The sequence below is a fragment of the Triticum aestivum genome, chromosome 7B (genome assembly GCF_018294505.1).
Source record: "Triticum aestivum cultivar Chinese Spring chromosome 7B, IWGSC CS RefSeq v2.1, whole genome shotgun sequence".
Taxonomy (NCBI): domain Eukaryota; kingdom Viridiplantae; phylum Streptophyta; class Magnoliopsida; order Poales; family Poaceae; genus Triticum; species Triticum aestivum.
In genome coordinates, this window is record NC_057813.1 from 119401043 (window position 1) to 119418419 (window position 17377).

The window sequence follows — 17377 nt, forward strand, 5'->3', positions numbered from 1 at the left end:
CCGGTTTACCAGGGAAAAAAATTACTAGGAAGGCAATATACACGGGACTCCTATAAGTATGAATCATTAAGTGATAAAGCTTCTTTTTCTGAGATCCCGAGAGCACCAGCACAGATATTGCGTCAAGAAATTTGGGAAGCAAACACATATATTAATCAGAAGGAAATCAAAGATTGCATCGGTTGTTAAAAATAGAGACCGGAATTACTACTACTTCTGTTGGGGTCGACCACCAGAAAAGATCACGAGCATCAGGAAGTTACTCACGTGGATTTTTACATGTTTAAAGGAGATTGGATGGGGCCCACCAAGCTTGCCGATCCTGGAGTTAGTTTAAACTAAGAAAGAGTCTACAGATTAGGAAATATGTGTACGTGTGTCTTTTGGAAACCTTTTAGGTGTGCGTGTGTTTCAGGTTGGCTACTTCTATAAAGCCTAGGTGTGCGTCATTGTAGAGGGGTCAGGTTATTTTTATATGAAATAGACACTATGTGTTTTTCAGGGTAGACACCCGTATCAAGTTTTGGAGGGATCTTTAGAAAACCTTTGTGTTGCGATTTCTTTTTATGGAAATTGTTTTGCGCGTGAGTACCTTCGTCGAGATTGATTTTCTCATGTTGGGCCGCAAGGTTCAAATCCTCTACTTCGTGTATATCGCGTGTGCGGGCGAGAGGTTGCTACTGCTGGTGGTGGAGTGTCGTGAAAGATCGGGCCGCAACAACGAATCGGATCTCGCCACGAGGTTCGGTCCACATCACCAGCCTATTGCTGTATCTGTATGAGCTTGTGTTTGTCATGGAGCTCTTAACGGCTAATTTGCCACGCCACTGAAGAGAAGCCGTACAATAAGTATGAGGTTACTAGTTACTTGAAAATATTAGAGATAATTATATTTTTGTTTGGAATATGGACAAGGGCATTGCCAAATCACGCGAGTGTAACTACAAATAGTAATGACTTTGTTTCTCAGAAGAGAAGACTGGCGACCGACCGTTGGCTGCGAGAACTTGGTGCTGTGGCGATTGTCGGGGCGATCTGACCGCGCCGCCGGTCCCTTCTCGTGGCTCTTCGCCGACCGCCGCTGCTGGGCTCTGGGATGGCCGCTGGCGGGGTGCCGGAGGCGGCCGCTGCCGGAGGTCGCGGGTCGTCTCCCTTCCTCTCGCGGTCGTGGGCAGACTGGGCAGAAGAGGAGGAGGGGGAGGGTCAGGTGGAGTTGCCGGTGTCGCTGGCGCCGCCGCTCCTGGGCGATTTCTGGGCTGCGGCCTGGCCTGCTCGTCGGTGGGGACAGCCGTCGTCGCGTAGGGGCCGCGTGCCTGCCCGACCTCCCCTGCGTCGTCCGGCCGTGGTGGCTGTTCCCGCTCCCGCCGCGCCTCGGCCCGCCGCGCCTCCCGGGTTATCCCCCGTGGTGGCGCCTGTAGCCCCGGCCGGCGTTGTGCCGCGCGCGGCTGCGGCTGGTGACTGCCCCGGCGTGGGTGGTCCGCCGTTGCTTGCGGTGCCGGCGGCGTGTGTGTCGTGGTCGGGCCCCGCGCGGGCGGCGCGGATGAGGGGATTGGCTGCCCCTTGCGCCGCGGAGGGGACGACTGGCACCTGGGCCGGCTGTCGACCTAATGGGCCGCGGACGGGTGGGCTGGACGGCATTTCGGCCCAGGAGGTGGCTGAGGCTGCTCGTCGGGCCCGGGAGGTGGTGGGCTCAATTAACCGGGCCTGGGGCCTGGCCCACGCGGACCCCGCCCGTTGGATTTGGGTCCAACGTGGTGGATCCGGCCCGTGGGCGGGTTGACCTGCTACGCGAAGTGAGGTATGTCGTTGGGGTAGGGTTGCCCGAGTCCTTCCTCGCTCCCTGGTCCTCTCCCGTGCTGCGCCGCCTCCCTCCTCCACACTCCTCCTCCCGCCTTCCCTCCCCGATTCCACCTCCGCCGCTCTTGCTCCCGCCCCGCCGTGCTCGTACCTAGACGTCTTGATGCCTCGTGTTGAGGGTGACAGTCAGGCTCGGCCGAAGCGGCCCCTGCCTGCGAGCTCGTCCTCCCGCCCCGTTGCTGGTTCCTCTTCCCGCTCCGACCGCGGCGAGGGTGGCCGTTATTCGCGTTCCTCGGAGGTCTACCCGGGCACCTCTCTGCGTCGCCCTTCGCCACTCCACGACCCCCGCCTCCCGCTCCCGGGTTCGCCGGGCGATGCTCGCCGCTGGGAAGATGAACGACTGCGGCGGGACGACCTAGAGCATGAGAGCTCCCTCCGGGCGGAGCTAGTGGCTCGCCCGCCACCGCTGGCGGCTCGGGACAGGGACCCCTCGGCCCCCCGGGCGCTGGATGCTCGGGATACATCCTACCGGCCCGAGGTGGGTGACTGGTGTCGGGGGTGGGATGCCTCTGCGCAGGATGACCGCCGGGATGATGGGTTGCATGGATCGCGTGCTTCTGCTCATGCACGTGGGGATGACCGGCGGCTGTCTCACGAGGGTGGCCGTCGGGATGACCGTCGCCCTGCTCAATCGGATGGCCCGGGTGGTGTCGGGATGACCCGCCCCCCGGCCCGAAATCCTCGGGGCGTCGGTATGCGGAGGCTCCTGCGGTGACGGTCCAGGCTAAGAAGAAGAGGAAGCATAAGAAGAAGAAGAAGGCTGTGGTGGATTCTGGGGTGGCCGTCGGTCCTCCTTCGACCGAGGTTCCTGAGCAGGCGGCTCCAGATCCCCCTTCTCGGGTCGGCCACCCCAGGATTCGTGAGTAGACCATGTGCATCAACTGCGGCTGTGTGGGGCATTTTCGCTCAGAGTGTGAGGCTCCTCCCCGATGCCCCACGACCCTAGCATACCTTGGGTACGAGACTGAGGGGGGTGGTTTCTAGTACGTGGATGCCGAGATTGAGGAGGAGGCGGTTCGGCCTCACTTGGCGACGGTCACTCAGGCCCCCGAGCAGGTCCTGCCGTCTGGGGTGGTGATCTCGGGCGACCTCATCTAGGCTGAGCTCGCCGCCTACATCGGTGACATCGGCGGCTCCGATTTCACCTGGGAGGTGACTGAGACGCCCCCCTCGTCTTCTCGATCCCCTTCCCCTCCGCTGAGTTGCTCCGTGTGTGTTCCCACGACTTTGTCCGCTGCCCCATTAACAAGATCCTGATCTCCGTTCGTGATGTTGATGCAGAGCCAGACCCGGTGCCTTCCTTGGAGCAGGTGTGGGTCCTTGTCTACGGCTTGCCTCGTGGTGGTAGGGCGGTGCCGCGGGGTGGAAAGCTTGCCCACATCCTCAAGGCGCACGATCTCTGAGCCGATGGGCAAGTTGGTGACTGCTGATCTGGCCTCCTTCGAGGATGATGGTCCTGCTCGCATTGAGATTCTCTGCCCCGCTCCGGCAGAGATTGATGGTCTGTCCTTGGTATTCTACTTTGACAAGAAAGGAAAGTGCCTCACCTTTGAGCTTGAGTCCCCGGTTCTTCTCGATCTGCCTGGGCCGGTCCCCGGTGACACTTTGCCTCACCAGGGCGAGGGGCATGGTGGCGATGGGGCCTCATCTGGGGAGAGCTCCTCTGGTTAGGATGATGACGATGAGGTTTCGCCGGCTCCGTCTGATGGGCGGCGGAGTTTGGTGTCTATTGGTGGTGGGTCCTCCTACCCTGCTGGGACGGCCTCTCAGGTGGCGTCGGGTGGTGGGTCTGTGGTCATGACAACCCCCCCTGTCGCAACCCCGGTGGTTGACATGGAGGACGTGGAGGAGGACGTGGTGAGTGTGGGGATGAAGGTGCGCCCCTTGTCATCGCTGCGCTCACCTCGTATGGTCTGCTACTCGCGCTCGCCAGGGTCCCCCCCTTCTCCAGCCTTGGGGCCCCCGGACTTGGAGCCGCCTTCGTCCTTGGATCTGGCCTTGGTGACCCTACTGCGGTGGGTTCCAAGCTTCGGGGCGGGGCTTCTCCGCTGGTGGCGGCCCGTCAGAGTGCGCGGCTTAGCCAGTCCCAGGTCCTTCTAAATGGCCGTGTCCCGACGATCCAGGAGAAGGCCGCCATGCGGGCGGCTGCCCGCGACCTGTCCTCAGGTACTTCCCCCATCCCTTCTATACCTTCTGGTTCTGGTTCCCGTTTCTCTGTGCTTGGTTCCGTTCCGTTGTCCCATGTGGCAGAGGTGGCTACAAATAGTGGCATTGTTTTTCGTGGCGAGAAAGGGCCCATCCTTGAGCAGATTTCTGCTATCTGCGCCAAGGAGCGGCTTGATGGGGCGTTGGTTGAACCCCGTGCTTGTGCTGCGCGTGGTGAGCCCAACACCCCGGCGCACACTGACCCTGGTCATAGAGAGACCAGGGATGGTGCGGCGCCCCCTTTGTAGACCGTGGTGGAGACGCCCACGGCAGTTCCTCCCCCGGTGAGGGTGTTGGGGAACGTAGCAATAATTCAAAATTTTCCTACGTATCACCAAGATCAATCTAGGAGATGCTAGCAACGAGAGAGAGGGAGTGCATCTTCATACCTCTTGAAGATCGCGCAAACGGAAGCGTTACAAGAACACGGATGATGGAGTCGTACTCGCGGCGATTCAAATCGCAGAAGATCCGATCTAGCGCCGAACGGACGGCGCCTCCGTGTTCAACACACGTACAGCCCGGGGACGTCTCCTCCTTCTTGATCCAGCAAGGGGAGAGGAGAAGTCGAGGGAGAGCTCCGGCAGCACGACGGCGCGGTGGTGGAGCTTGTGGTATTCCTGCACGGCTTCGCCAAGCACTACGGAGGAGGAGGAAGAGTTGGAGGAGGGAGGGGCTGTGCCAGGGAAGGGGTGCTGCTGCCCTCCCACCCTCCCTCTATCTATAGGGTGAAGGGAAGAGGGGCCAGCCCCTCTAGATCCCATCTAGAGGGGGGTCGGCGGCCAAGAGGGGGAGACTTGCCCCCCAAGCAAGGTGGAGGCGCCCCCTCCCCTAGGGTTTCCAAACCCTAGGCGCCTTGGGCCCTTGGGGGGGGGGGGGCGCACCAGCCCACTAGGGGGCTGGTTCCCTCCCATATTCAGCCCATTAAGTCCCCTGGGGCAGGTGGACCCACCCGATGGACCTCCGGACACCTTTCGGTGGTCCCGGTACAATACCGATAACCCCCGAAACTATTCCGGCGACTGAAACTGGACTTCCAATATATAAATCTTCACCTCCGGACCATTCCGGAACTCCTCGTGACGTCCGGGATCTCATCCGGGACTCCGAACAACCTTCCATAACCACATACAATTTCCCATAACAACTCTAGCGTCACCGAACCTTAAGTGTGTAGACCCTACGGGTTCGGGAACCATGCAGACATGACCGAGATGTTCTCCAGCCAATAACCAACAGCGGGATCTGGATACCCATGTTGGCTCCCACATGTTCCACGATGATCTCATTGGATGAACCATGATGTCGGGGATTCAATCAATCCCGTATACAATTCGTTTGTCCACCGGTATGTTACTTACCCGAGATTCGATTGTCGGTATCCCAATACGCCGTTCAATCTCGTTACCGGCAAGTCTCTTTACTCGTTCCGTAATGCATGATCCCGTGACTAACTCCTTAGTCACATTGAGCTCATTATGATGATGCATTACCGAGTGGGCCCAGAGATACCTCTCCGTCATACAGAGTGACAAATCCCAGTCTCGATTCGTGCCAACCCAATAGACTCTTTTAGAGATACCTGTAGTGCACCTTTATAGCCACCCAGTTACGTTGTGATGTTATGTACACCCAAAGCATTCCTACGGTATCCGGGAGTCGCACAATCTCATGGTCTAAGGAAATGATACTTGACATTAGAAAAGCTCTTAGCAAACAAACTACACGACCTTGTGCTATGCTTAGGATTGGGTCTTGTCCATCACATCATTCTCCTAAATGATGTGATCCCGTTATCAATGATATCCAATGTCCATGGTCAGGAAACCATAACCATCTATTGATCAACGAGCTAGTCAACTAGAGGCTCACTAGGGACATGTTGTGGGTCTATGTATTCACACATGTATTACGGTTTTCAGTTAATACAATTATAGCATGAACAATAGACAATTATCATGAACAAGGAAATATAATAATAACCATTTTATTAGTGCCTCTAGGGCATATTTCCAACAGAGGGAGCTGCGTGGACCCCCCCCATTCGTCTCAACCCCATTGAACACCGACTAGAGGTGTGTGGTTCTACCTCCCGGTCCACTTCCCTCGGACCGGAGTCTTCCGCTGCCCCCCCCCCCTACGCGGGGGCGTCGTGGCTGCCCGGTGAAGGCATCCCCCCGACTTGCGATTGACAGGCGGGCTAGCTCGGCCCCGCTTGCGGGGCCTAGGAAATGCATTGAGGTTATTAAATGAAGATCCTATGTTGGAACATTAGGGGCTTCGGCCTCACTGGCCGGAGACGTCAGCTCATCGAGTATTTGCGTCAGGAGGAGATTGACATTGTGGGACTGTAGGAGACGATCCACCAGGACTTTAGTATGCATGAGCTCCAGGGGCTTTCCCACCATTAGTTTGCCTAGCAGTGGCTGCCTGCTATGGGGCAATCTGGGGGTATTTTGCTCGAAGTTCGGGAGGATGCTTTCTCGGTTGAGGATATGGACCTAGGGGAATTCTTCCTGAGCATGTCCGTCACTGACCGACGAATCCACTTCAGTTGGGAGGTGATTTTCGCCTATGGTCCTGCGGATCATGCTCGCTCTGCCGACTTCCTCGCCGAGCTTAAAAATAAGGTGGAGAGGTGCACCACTCCGGTAGTGGTGGCCAGAGATTTCAACCTCATTAGGTGGGCTTCTGCTAAAAGTTCGCCTAATGTTGATTGGGTCCGCATGTGTCTATTTAACGACTGCATTGCGGACCTTGCGCTCCGTGAGATAGCCCGCGTAGGGGCTAGGTTTACGTGGAGGAATAAACAGGCGGACCCCATCCAGAGTGTCTTAGATTGGGTCTTTGTGTCGGATCAGTGGGAAGTAATGTTCCCATTGTGCTCTCTCAAGGCGGTCACTCGGATTGGCTCCGATCATACCCCCTGCTTTTCTCATCAGGCGATGAGACCCCCTAGGACCCGTCGCTTCCGCTTTGAGACATTCTAGTTGGAGCAACTGGGTTTCTTTGAGATGGTTCACGACCGCTGGCTAGAGGCGGTCACGTCCCCACCTCGTGTGTTTTGTGCGGTATATGTCTGGCACCATTGTGCTAAATTGTCTCGTCAGTCCATAAGGGCTGGGGGGCAAACCTTGGTGCAGACCTCCGAGCCCGTAAAGGGGCCCTGTTGGATCAGATTAAGGTGCTGGACGACCTTGCTGACGGGCAGGGCTTGTCCCCTGACGACTGGCTTAGGAGATACGCCCTCGAGGCCTCGCTCATGGACATTTACAAGGACGAGGAGCTATTCTAGCAGCGTCGAGGGGGGCAGAACTAGCTTCTCAAGGGGGGTGCGAACACTGCCTACTTCCAGGCGATTGCTAATGGCCGCAAGCGTAAGTGTGCCATCCTGTTCCTTTGGATGGGGATGTTCTTCTGGAAAGCCCAGAGGACATCTCCACCCATATTTACTCCTTTTATAAGGAGTTGTTTTTGGCTGAGCCACGCGGAGGCGTCTCTCTCTGCGCTGGCTTCTGGCCGCCTGCTGACCAAGTCTCCGATGTGGAGAATGCGGAACTTACTCTCCCATCCCCCCCTGAGGAGGTGGGCCGAGCGATCGCGTCTATGAAAGCGTGCTCGGCCCCGGGGCCGGATGGCCTCCCGGTAGTCCTTTTCCAGAAATTCTGGGGGATCTTACGCCCGGTCATTATGCCCATGTTCCATGAGTTCTCTATTGGATCCTTGGACATGGCTAGGATTAATTATGGTGTCATATCTTTGATCCCCAAAGTAGTTGGGGCGACGGATATTTGGCACTTCCGCCCCATCACGATGATGAATGTGTTGGAGCGAATCTTTGCGAAGGTTTGCACAACTCGCTTATCCCCGGTGGCGGAAAGGATTGCTCACCCCCTTCAGTCCGTGTTCTTAAAGGTTCGACGGATCCACGACCGAATTCTTGCCCTTCACGAGATCGTCCACGGGGTGGTGTCGAAGGGACTTAAGGGGGTCTTCCTCAAATTGGACTTCCAAAAGGCGTATGACCGTTTGGACTGGTCCTTTTTGAGGTTGGTGATGGAGCGTCGAGGTTTTGACGAGAAGTGGTGTTCCTGGATCATGCAACTGGTCAGATCCGGGAACACGACAATCAACATCAATGGCAAGGTGGGACCCTTTTTTCAAGCTTCCAAAGGGGTAAAGCAAGCGGATCCTGTCTCCCCCTTGCTTTTTAACCTCGCATTTGATGCTCTTGCGGGCATCTTAGATAAGGCCAAGTCGGCCGGCCACCTTAAGGGTGTAGTTAGCCACCTCATCCCGGATGGGGGGGGGGGGAGGGTTACTCATCTACAGTATGCGGATGACACCATGATTACGGTGGAAGGCTCGGACTCGAACATTGTTAATCTTAAGTTCCTTTTGCTCTGCTTTGAGGAAATGCCTGGACTTAAGATTAATTTTGATAAGAGCGAGGTGGTGGTCCTTGGCTATTCAGAGGCTGAGCAGCGTCGGATCGCTGACAACCTCAAATGTAGGCTGGCATCCTTCCCCATATCTTACTTGGGGATGCCCCTGGCTGAGTCCAGGATCTTGGTGAGTGGGTATGATCCGCTTGTGGGACGAGTAGCATCCCGTGCGGAGCCCTGGTGCGGTGGGTTCACTTCTAAATGTAGCAAAATTGCCCTCATTAGCTCTAACCTTGCTAGCCTCCCCATGTATATGATGGGGATGTACATCTTACCGGAAGGTGTGCATAGCTCCTTTGACAAGGAGCTGGATAGGTTCTTCTGGCAGGCAGGAGATGGTTGGGCCAAGTACCATATTGTGAAGTGGGCTGACATTTGCTTGCCGAAGGATCGAGGTGGGTTGGGCATCCCTGCATCACGCTGGATGAACGTTGCGCTTATGTTGCGTTGGGTTTGGCAGATCTTGCGGGGAGATGGGGGGGGGGGGTTGTGGCTGCAGCTGGTTGAGTCCAAGTACTTGCAGGGTCAACTCCTCATGGCTTGCTCTCACTTAGCTAGGTCCCAGTTCTGGAAATCTATTCATGCCATCAAGGAAGATATTAGGTTGGGTGTGCGTTTCTCGGTTGGCAATGGCTCTGGGACCCAATTTTGGTTGGACCCCTGGCTCGAGGGCGAGCATGTCTGCTTGCGGTTCCCGTGGCTCTTTGCGATTTGTGATTACCCGGCCATTCTTGTATCTGCGGCTGCGTTGGAGGAGGGGTGGAACATTGCGTTCCGCCGCTCATTCGGTTCGGGAATGTACTAACCTGAGGTAAGTCCCTCTTCCTCTGTCCCTGGACCCTGACTCTGTTTCTTGGAGCCTTTCTCCTTCGGGTGAATTCTCTGTTAGTTCGGCCTATCAGGCATTATGCCGTATGCCGGTTCTATAGTGGTTATCCCCATTGTGGAAGGCACCGCTGTCCTGAAGATTAAGATTTTTGTATGGCAGCTTCTCCGTGACCGTCTGCCTTCGGGGACAGAGGTACTGAAACGCCATGGCCCGGGCAATGGCCTTTGCCCTTTGTGCCATGTCCCAGAAACGGGAACGCACATTTTGTTTTCTTGCGTAGCAGCGCAGACACTTTGGTGGTTTGTTCGTGAGGCTCTAGGGCCAGAGTGGGAGGCTCAGGACCTTGCAGAGTTTCTGCAGGTTAGGGCTACTTAGGTTGGCCGTACTGTTCTGGCTCATCTTTGCGGCTATGATGTGGACTCTCTGGACTACTCGCAACAAGATGGTGATTGAGCGGGTGTTCCCGCGGCGTGCTTCTGACTCGTTCTTCAAATTTCTTGCCTTCCTGCAGCGCTGGCATCCGCTCGCTGGGCCGAGGAATCGTGATCGCCTTCAGCTTTTCCTGGACGCCCTGGTGTATATCGCGCGTCGGCTCTCCGACCCCTCGCCGGTCCTGTAGCTTGCCCCTGGTGGCCTTTCTGTTTCTTCTTCTTTCATTTGGGCGTCTTTGTGTTGTGGCCCCAGCATTTCTCCTTTATGATTGTGTTTGAGTTGTGGTTGTGTGGATGTATACTTTATCTATAAAGCGGGGTGAAAGCCTATTTCGAGAGAAGAGAAGACTACCCATTTTTGAACAGTTAGGGGGACCACCTAAATTGATCACATTCAGATAGTAAGAAAAACCAGATCGAAAATCTTGATCCGTCCATGAGGAAAACCGGGTCGAAGACCATATAGGCCAAGGGGCAATAAATTCTGCCAAAGCAATAATAAGGGTAACACAAAAACACCACAAACATATTTACAACACAACGTAGAAAACCACTACTAGAGGACAGGTGGATGGGGAGCAGAAGAGATTATGATGCACTCCCTCAGTAAAGAAATATAAGAGCGTTTAGTGATCTAAACGATCACTAAACGCTCTTATATTTCTCTACGAAGGGAGTAATAGTATTGACTTTAGAACATGACTCCATCTGCACAAGCAAAGTGGAGTTAATTACTTCGGATCCCCTGCTCCATCTGCAAGGTGAAGATAAGGCCTCAGTTTGCAGAGCACACACTCAAGGACCTGCCCTGCTATATTTTCTTCAAGGCAAGGACGACGACGGTGAACTTGGTCTTCTCCTTCTCGAGGTGCCCGGCGACGCGACACGTGTACTCCTCAAACAGCGCGTCGAGTATGTCTTCTCCGAAATGGCTCGCGACTAGGGACTCCATAACCGATCTGATGCACTTGGCAGCGTTGACGCTGCTGCGGGCGCTGTCGAGCACGCCGTCCCCTTCCGAGTCGTCGTAGGGGTCCCAGTTCTGCTCGAACAGCTTGATGTGAGCTATGTCGAAGGCGCCGCTTTCCTTCACCGATGCCGTCACTTCGCCGACCGACGGCCCGTAGGCCGGTAAATTGAAGGAGCTTACTTTCTCCTCCTTCACAAGGCCCTATATGCATTATGACTTTATGAGCAAATTGACTTAAATTCACTTGCTGTAAAACTGAATGTTAATTAGGAATTAGTATAATTTGATATGCTCTACTCTTATTTACCTCCACGACAAGAGACTGTAGAGACTGCGAAAGCAAGCCAAAGAGATGGTTGAGATCTCCGCTATACACATCCTCGTCCTTCCTTCCAAGAAATGTTAGCACCACTTGCCCGCCAAACGCAAGTTCTTCGTGGCGAAGCCTCAGGAACAGAGAGAAATCCTTCCTGAACTGCTCTTGGAATAGCTTCACCACCGACGGTGGGGTATTTTTGGCGATGTACATGTTCTCTCCATTTAGGTACACTTCTCGTTTGCCCTCAAGACCCTCCGGCACCTATGTATACACATGTCAACGAGTAGAATTTCATAGATATCAAATGATGTATCTCTCGGTGACTCAGACTTATTTTAAGTTTAATAAAATGTAGTGTGCATCATATGCTGCAGAGGCTGGGGTTATCCCCTTTTCAAAACAAAATCACTTGTGTATTTCAAGGTACCTGAGAGCGCCAATGTAGGCAGTAGGAGGAGTGGAAGAGATGAACACTTTGACGAGGAAAAAGCCTGACGTAGTACGAGTCTGGCAGCCCGGAAATGTAGTACGGAGGTAGTGTATCTCCATTCCGATCCATTTCAGCTGACCTCTTGAACTGTTCGAGTGACCGGAAGAGCTGGTTGAAGTCGTTTCCTGGCAGGTCATTCAGGAAGAACTGAACCTCCACATGATCACCCTGGCCACCGAGCTTACTACTATGGTCAGCTATGGCGTTGATCACATTCGAGACGAAGATCAACGCGTTTGGTCCTGAGGAACAGCCGAGATCGGCGACAACCATAGTTTGGGGGAGAAGAGCCGTGTACACTTCTTTTACAGACTTCTCAATGACCGGCATTGTCTCTGCAATAACAATCAGCTGGCACCACACCCACACATTTTAGTACAATACTTCTTTTTTCGAATGTTGGTAGTTGATCTATCAAATTCATTGACCAGAAAAAAGAAGGTTGGTCCAGCTTATAAGGAAAATCAGACCCAAAAACCATACAAATGGCGCCATTCGGCAAACAACACACACACCCTCACGAGCCACGGGTCCCTCTGACCGGATCCACCTTCAGAAACGATGCCCCCAAGAGAGAACGCGACGCCAAATAGCGCCGCCATCGTCCGATCTAAACTAGATCAAGGGTTTCCTCCGGAGCACGTTGGGAAAGGCAAGATGAGAGCAGCTACATCGATGCCTCCAACGAGGGAGCGACGCCAGAAAGCGTCGCCATCGACGATTCCGGCCGCAACCGGAGTACGACTTTCACCGGCAGTCTCACCTGCATAGCCCGAACCCAGGATCCGATCAGCCTACAAACCGAACCACTATCCCTGCCTCCACGGCCAACCGCACCTCCCTGACAAGGTCGACGTGCTTCCAACCTTACATCCGCATCCCCCACTGGACGGAGGATGCAACCCCTAGCAGCGCCATTCGTCTCCCATCGGAAGGATGCAACCAAGCACAACGCCATTCGTCTCCCCGAGGATGCAACGCCTGCCGACCATTCCTCTCCCGACAAAGGATGCAACAACTGCAGCGAGGCCATTCCTCTCCCTCCAGCCACCACCATCTCGTCCTCCCACCTGAAGCAGCGTCGAGCTTGCCGAACCACCAACAGAAGGATGCAACACCGAGCTAAGGTGTCATTCATCCCCCGCATCTTCTCCCGCGCCCACGCCTTGGCGCAGCAACACCACCGTGCCCTCACCCGCGCGAGCCCAGATCCGGACCACACGCCCACGACGGTGCGAGCCGCGCCAAACGCGAGGCAGTGGCGCAACAGATCCGTGCTGGCCACCATCCATGTACCCGTCCGGCAGCACCGCAACGCCCCGGAGCAAAGACGACGAGACGCGGCCTGCCAAGGCCCAGATCTGGCCCGGCCACCACGAATCACAGGTCTTCGCCCCCCAGGGACCTCCACGCGCCGGCGGCGACTCGCCTGCAAACCACCGCGCCGCCCCCGCGCTCCTCGCCGCGCCGACCCGCCCTGTAGCGCGCCGACGCCCGCCGCTTCGAGCCACCGCCGGGCCGAGCGAAACCACCCGCGCCCGCAATGCGTCAGAGAGAGCTGAAGCCCCCCCGCCTCAGTTGCCGGGAGGCACCCTCCGACAGCGGCGAGACTAGGAGGAGGGGATGGGTGTCGTGGCGGCTAGGGTTTTCCCCCCGAGCCGCCTCATGGGAATATGTGTTCCCCTTTAGTTTGGTCTATTTAGAAGCGTCGCTATAATATGTTTTTAACAATTAAAGAGTTCCCAATTTCTTCCAGGTTATTCACTTGGGTACACAATGGATTCGATGCATGGCCTTTGCTTCAGCAAGAAGAGGCGAAGGTTAGGTGAAGCCACTTGAAGACGGTGCTTGGACTTTATTCGATCGGTTTTGGATGCTCGTCCAGTAATAGGATTTCTAATGTATATCTGTGTCCTGCATATTTATTACTCCCTCCGTCCAGGCGCATAGAATTTTTTTTTATGAGCTGCACCACGACCAAGATACACGAACAAAGGCCAGCGTTATGTTTGATATTGTGGAAACGAGCTTATGGCATGCCCGAAGGCTGTGTTTGGTTTGTATCACCAGGTGGAATGTAATGGGTCTGACCCGCACCCAGGACTCGTTCACGTGTTTGGTTGGGTCGAAGAAGGAGAACCAACTCGTTCCCAGAAACCGAATATTCGCTTGATATGCGAAATCCACTCATACCTCCAAATCGGAGGAACGACGCAATATGGGTCACTCGCCCACGTGCATGAGGATGAAAGGATTGAACTTTTCCTGCGTGAAAAGGGTAGCCGAGAAGTTAACGAGTCTGCATGGGAAGCCGAAAGGCTCTGTGGGTTAAGGGATATTACTCCCGCCCTTCCGGTTTATGGGACTTATCTTAAAATTTTAGTTTTTTTTCATTTTATAAGTCTCAATAATATTGCTCTTCATTACATGTTCAGATTTTAAGATGCATTAAATCGCTGCATACGATGATTAAGAGAAAACTCACAAATGAATATAATTTTTTGGTCATTTATTGGACATGCATTGCAGTTAATGCATTCGTAAACACATTTATAAAGAAAACAAGTGCATTAATTGTATACTTTCGTAAACTACAAAAATTATACACCACTCACTAGCTACCTTTATTGGTGAGATTTTGAAATTGAGCCCTATAAACCGGAAGGGAAGGAGTAATTACAATCATGAGTTACTCCCTCTGTTCGGGTTTATTAGGGCATGTACAATGCATAGCCTCAAGGTGATGCCTCACATGCCATGTAGGATCGGATATGACGTAAAGTAGGTTCGGATAGGGAAGCAAGATCCTCTCCAGGAGGCGGGTGCTTGAAGAGAAAAAGCGTGGTCCGATGACAAAAGCTGAAAAGGTTGGAGTGAAAAGTAGAGATGCATATGTACTAGAGTCTTTATTTTTTATTTTTTAATGAGGCCCACTAGTGATAGCTTGCATTGGAGAGAGAAAATTAATGTAGCTGCTTCAAATTACTTTTTGTCATGGGGCATATGTATACATATGCCACCATTGTACATGCCCTTAGGCCTCTTAGCATCACAAGTATGTTTCTTTTTATAAGGCCTCGCTTTGGAAAGGAGCATGCATGCAACCATTTCATTGGTTGCATTGAAAGCCATGGTTGTTGGTGCCATGACTGAGAAATTAATACACTTCATGTGTGCTTTTTCATTGGCTGCATGCATGTGAGAGAGTGCATTGAGAGTGGAATTGAAGAATTAATGTGAGCAAATTATTATGAGGGTGTTTGGTTCCAATGGACTTATTTTAGTTTGACTAAAAATAGTCTTTTTAAGAGGCTAAAGTTTCAAGCACCCCTGACTAAAGAGGGGCTAGAATTAGTCTTGAGACTATTTTTTTTAGTCAGGGGTACCCTACTAAAATGTGGATTAGTCCTCTCTCTCCTCATTTAACTCCTCTCCTTTAACACATGCGAGTTCTGGATTGGAGGGTTTGGAGAATAATAAATGCTCATTAACTTGATTTTAGTGTCTTTAGTATTTGGATCCAAGCATGGGTAAGGCTAGCAAGTTTTAGTCCCACTATGTTTAGTCATGGACTAAAACGTATCCAAGCACCCTCTATGTGTCTTAGTCTAAGAAAAGTTGTCTTTAGGCCTAATAAACCCGGACGGAGGGAGTAGGCATTTGCGACAAATACAATCTGAAGGAAAAGCAACAATAAAATTCGAATGGAAGCCTTTGTATTCTAAATAATGTATGAAAACTTATGCTATATGAAAGAAACTGACAGAGTAATAAAAGGTAATAGTTATAGCATATAATTCCATTACTCCTGATATGATTTTAATATTACTCATGCGGGATGATAAAATATCTGAACCTGATGCAAGGTAAATTTAAGTTACTAGCTAATTTTCTGTGCGTTGCAATGCGAGCTTAGATTTTCTAGTTGGCTAGCCCGTGATTTACGAGTCCATATTAGTGTCATTGTGTAAAAGAATAAGATTTTATTTGCTAAACCCTTACTGTATTTGGCAATCACCTATAGATTTACCCCCAAAAATGGTAAGTCAATAAGAGACGCAAAAGTTGATGTGGTTTTCAGGAAAAAACGGTGTAAAACTCAGAGATAAGAAGAAAAGAAACATAACAGAAAGGAAGATGGGAGATACGTAAGGCTGGATGAAGGACGGGCGGACAACAGAACTTTACGTTCTTTTCGAATAGGAGAGATAGCAATTTCTTAACTTTTAATGTAACCTTGGCTGCAACTAGAGAAATGCTATGCGTAAAGGATATCTATGCGTAAATGAATGAATGGGCAACCAGAGCAGCACTACAGTTCAGTAATGTGCATGATATGAGATAGTACACTCATGCAGCTCAGTATGCAAAACTACCAGGCAGTTTTCCTTGCAAAAATCAACATTGTCGCCTTTAATTATACATTTTGATGCAACTAAATTTAGATTAGATAAAGGTTGGATACACGCCTATTAACAAAATACATGTTTATGTAAAAATATAGTGATATACAAAAGTTACTTACAGAGCACAGAGAATTTCCGCAAGATACTTTCCTCGAAGATGATACCAGTGCAGAAAGTCTTCTATCTATTAAGTTTATTTTCTAAAAGAGATATGGGTAAGAAACATGTAGAAAATATGATCAACATGCTATGAAATTTCATCATGCAAGGATACACACACGCTTCTTAGAATGGAGTTGACATATTTTTGCTGGACTGGAGCATACTATTTCTTTGGCCACTAGAATCTGCTTATTATCAGGAGTTGGGTTTCTCTGTGCTGGAGCAGTATCTATGAAAACTGGAGTTGGTTTACTATCTCCTGGCATTTGAATCTTTTGCAAAGACCTTGTTTGTAACCCTTCAGATTCTAACATAGCCGTCTCCCCCTTGCATGCCTTATATAGAAGAATGGTGCTTCAATTATAAAACATGCTACAACAGAGAGATGGAATAGGTACTGAAGAATAGAAAGGCATGACATATTGACATGTATTCCCTCCATCCGGAAATAAATGGATCGGTCTAGGCGTATTTCAGTTCTAGATACATCCATTTTTATCCATTTCCGTGACATGTAATCCGGACTGAGGGAGTATGATGTAGGAGCTAGGAATATGACAGGACAACAGAGTAAAAAAACTAGTTGAATGTAAAAATACATACAGAAAAACTCTAAGGCAACATATGCGTGTGTGATTGGGAAACTAAGATGACATTGCAACAGACCACTAGAACATCACTTCAATGTAAAAAAACGTGGTATTGTAGACAGATGAAGTACATACTGATGAATAACAAGGCATAAGATATTCAAAAGCATGATGTCCAAACCTAGCAGATGTCATTGCGATAGAGTAGAATGACAATACTTGAATTTGAAAACATGTTATCATGAATGGAATAGGTACTGAAAAACAGGAAGGCATGACACATTTACATGGATGATCAGTAGGCTAATCACATGGCATTGCAACAGAGTAGATGCACTCCAGGACATTATATGCATGTTGTACCCATATCACAGGCCAAGTTAGAGCAAGGACCTTGTGGGGTGAAGAGGATTCATCATCTTTCAGCAAGTATTCTGAAGAACTTCCTTTACATGTTCCATCATATTGGGTATCATTGACATCAAGTTTGTTGGCCGTTACATTGCTCCATGAGGTTCTTGTGGATATATCAGTGTGTACAATTATATCTGACATGCATGGAAGACAACTAGTAGTTATATTATGTAATGAGTGCATGTAGGAGACGACATAAATAGTAGGACTGGGGTAAACTAGCAGCAACAGGACTCAAAAACCAAAGGGAGAACACAGA

The 17377-nt window shown here is 51.6% G+C and overlaps 2 protein-coding genes across 2 annotated transcripts; one reads left to right on the top strand and one right to left on the bottom strand.

Annotated features, from left to right (window-relative positions):
- Positions 1-906: 906 nt before the first annotated feature.
- Positions 907-10132, top strand: LOC123162415 (translation initiation factor IF-2). Its single transcript, XM_044580194.1, has 2 exons — positions 907-1798; positions 9848-10132. The coding sequence occupies exon 1, from the start codon at positions 1097-1099 to the stop codon at positions 1778-1780; it is 684 nt and encodes a 227-aa protein (XP_044436129.1). The 5' UTR covers positions 907-1096; the 3' UTR covers positions 1781-1798; positions 9848-10132.
- A 415-nt stretch (positions 10133-10547) lies between these two features.
- Positions 10548-12148, bottom strand: LOC123157742 (benzoate O-methyltransferase-like). Its single transcript, XM_044575965.1, has 4 exons — positions 12062-12148; positions 11484-11897; positions 11045-11317; positions 10548-10938 (listed from the first exon to the last, which is right to left on the bottom strand). The coding sequence occupies exons 1-4, from the start codon at positions 12146-12148 to the stop codon at positions 10579-10581; spliced, it is 1134 nt and encodes a 377-aa protein (XP_044431900.1). The 3' UTR covers positions 10548-10578.
- Between the last annotated feature and the right edge of the window lie 5229 nt (positions 12149-17377).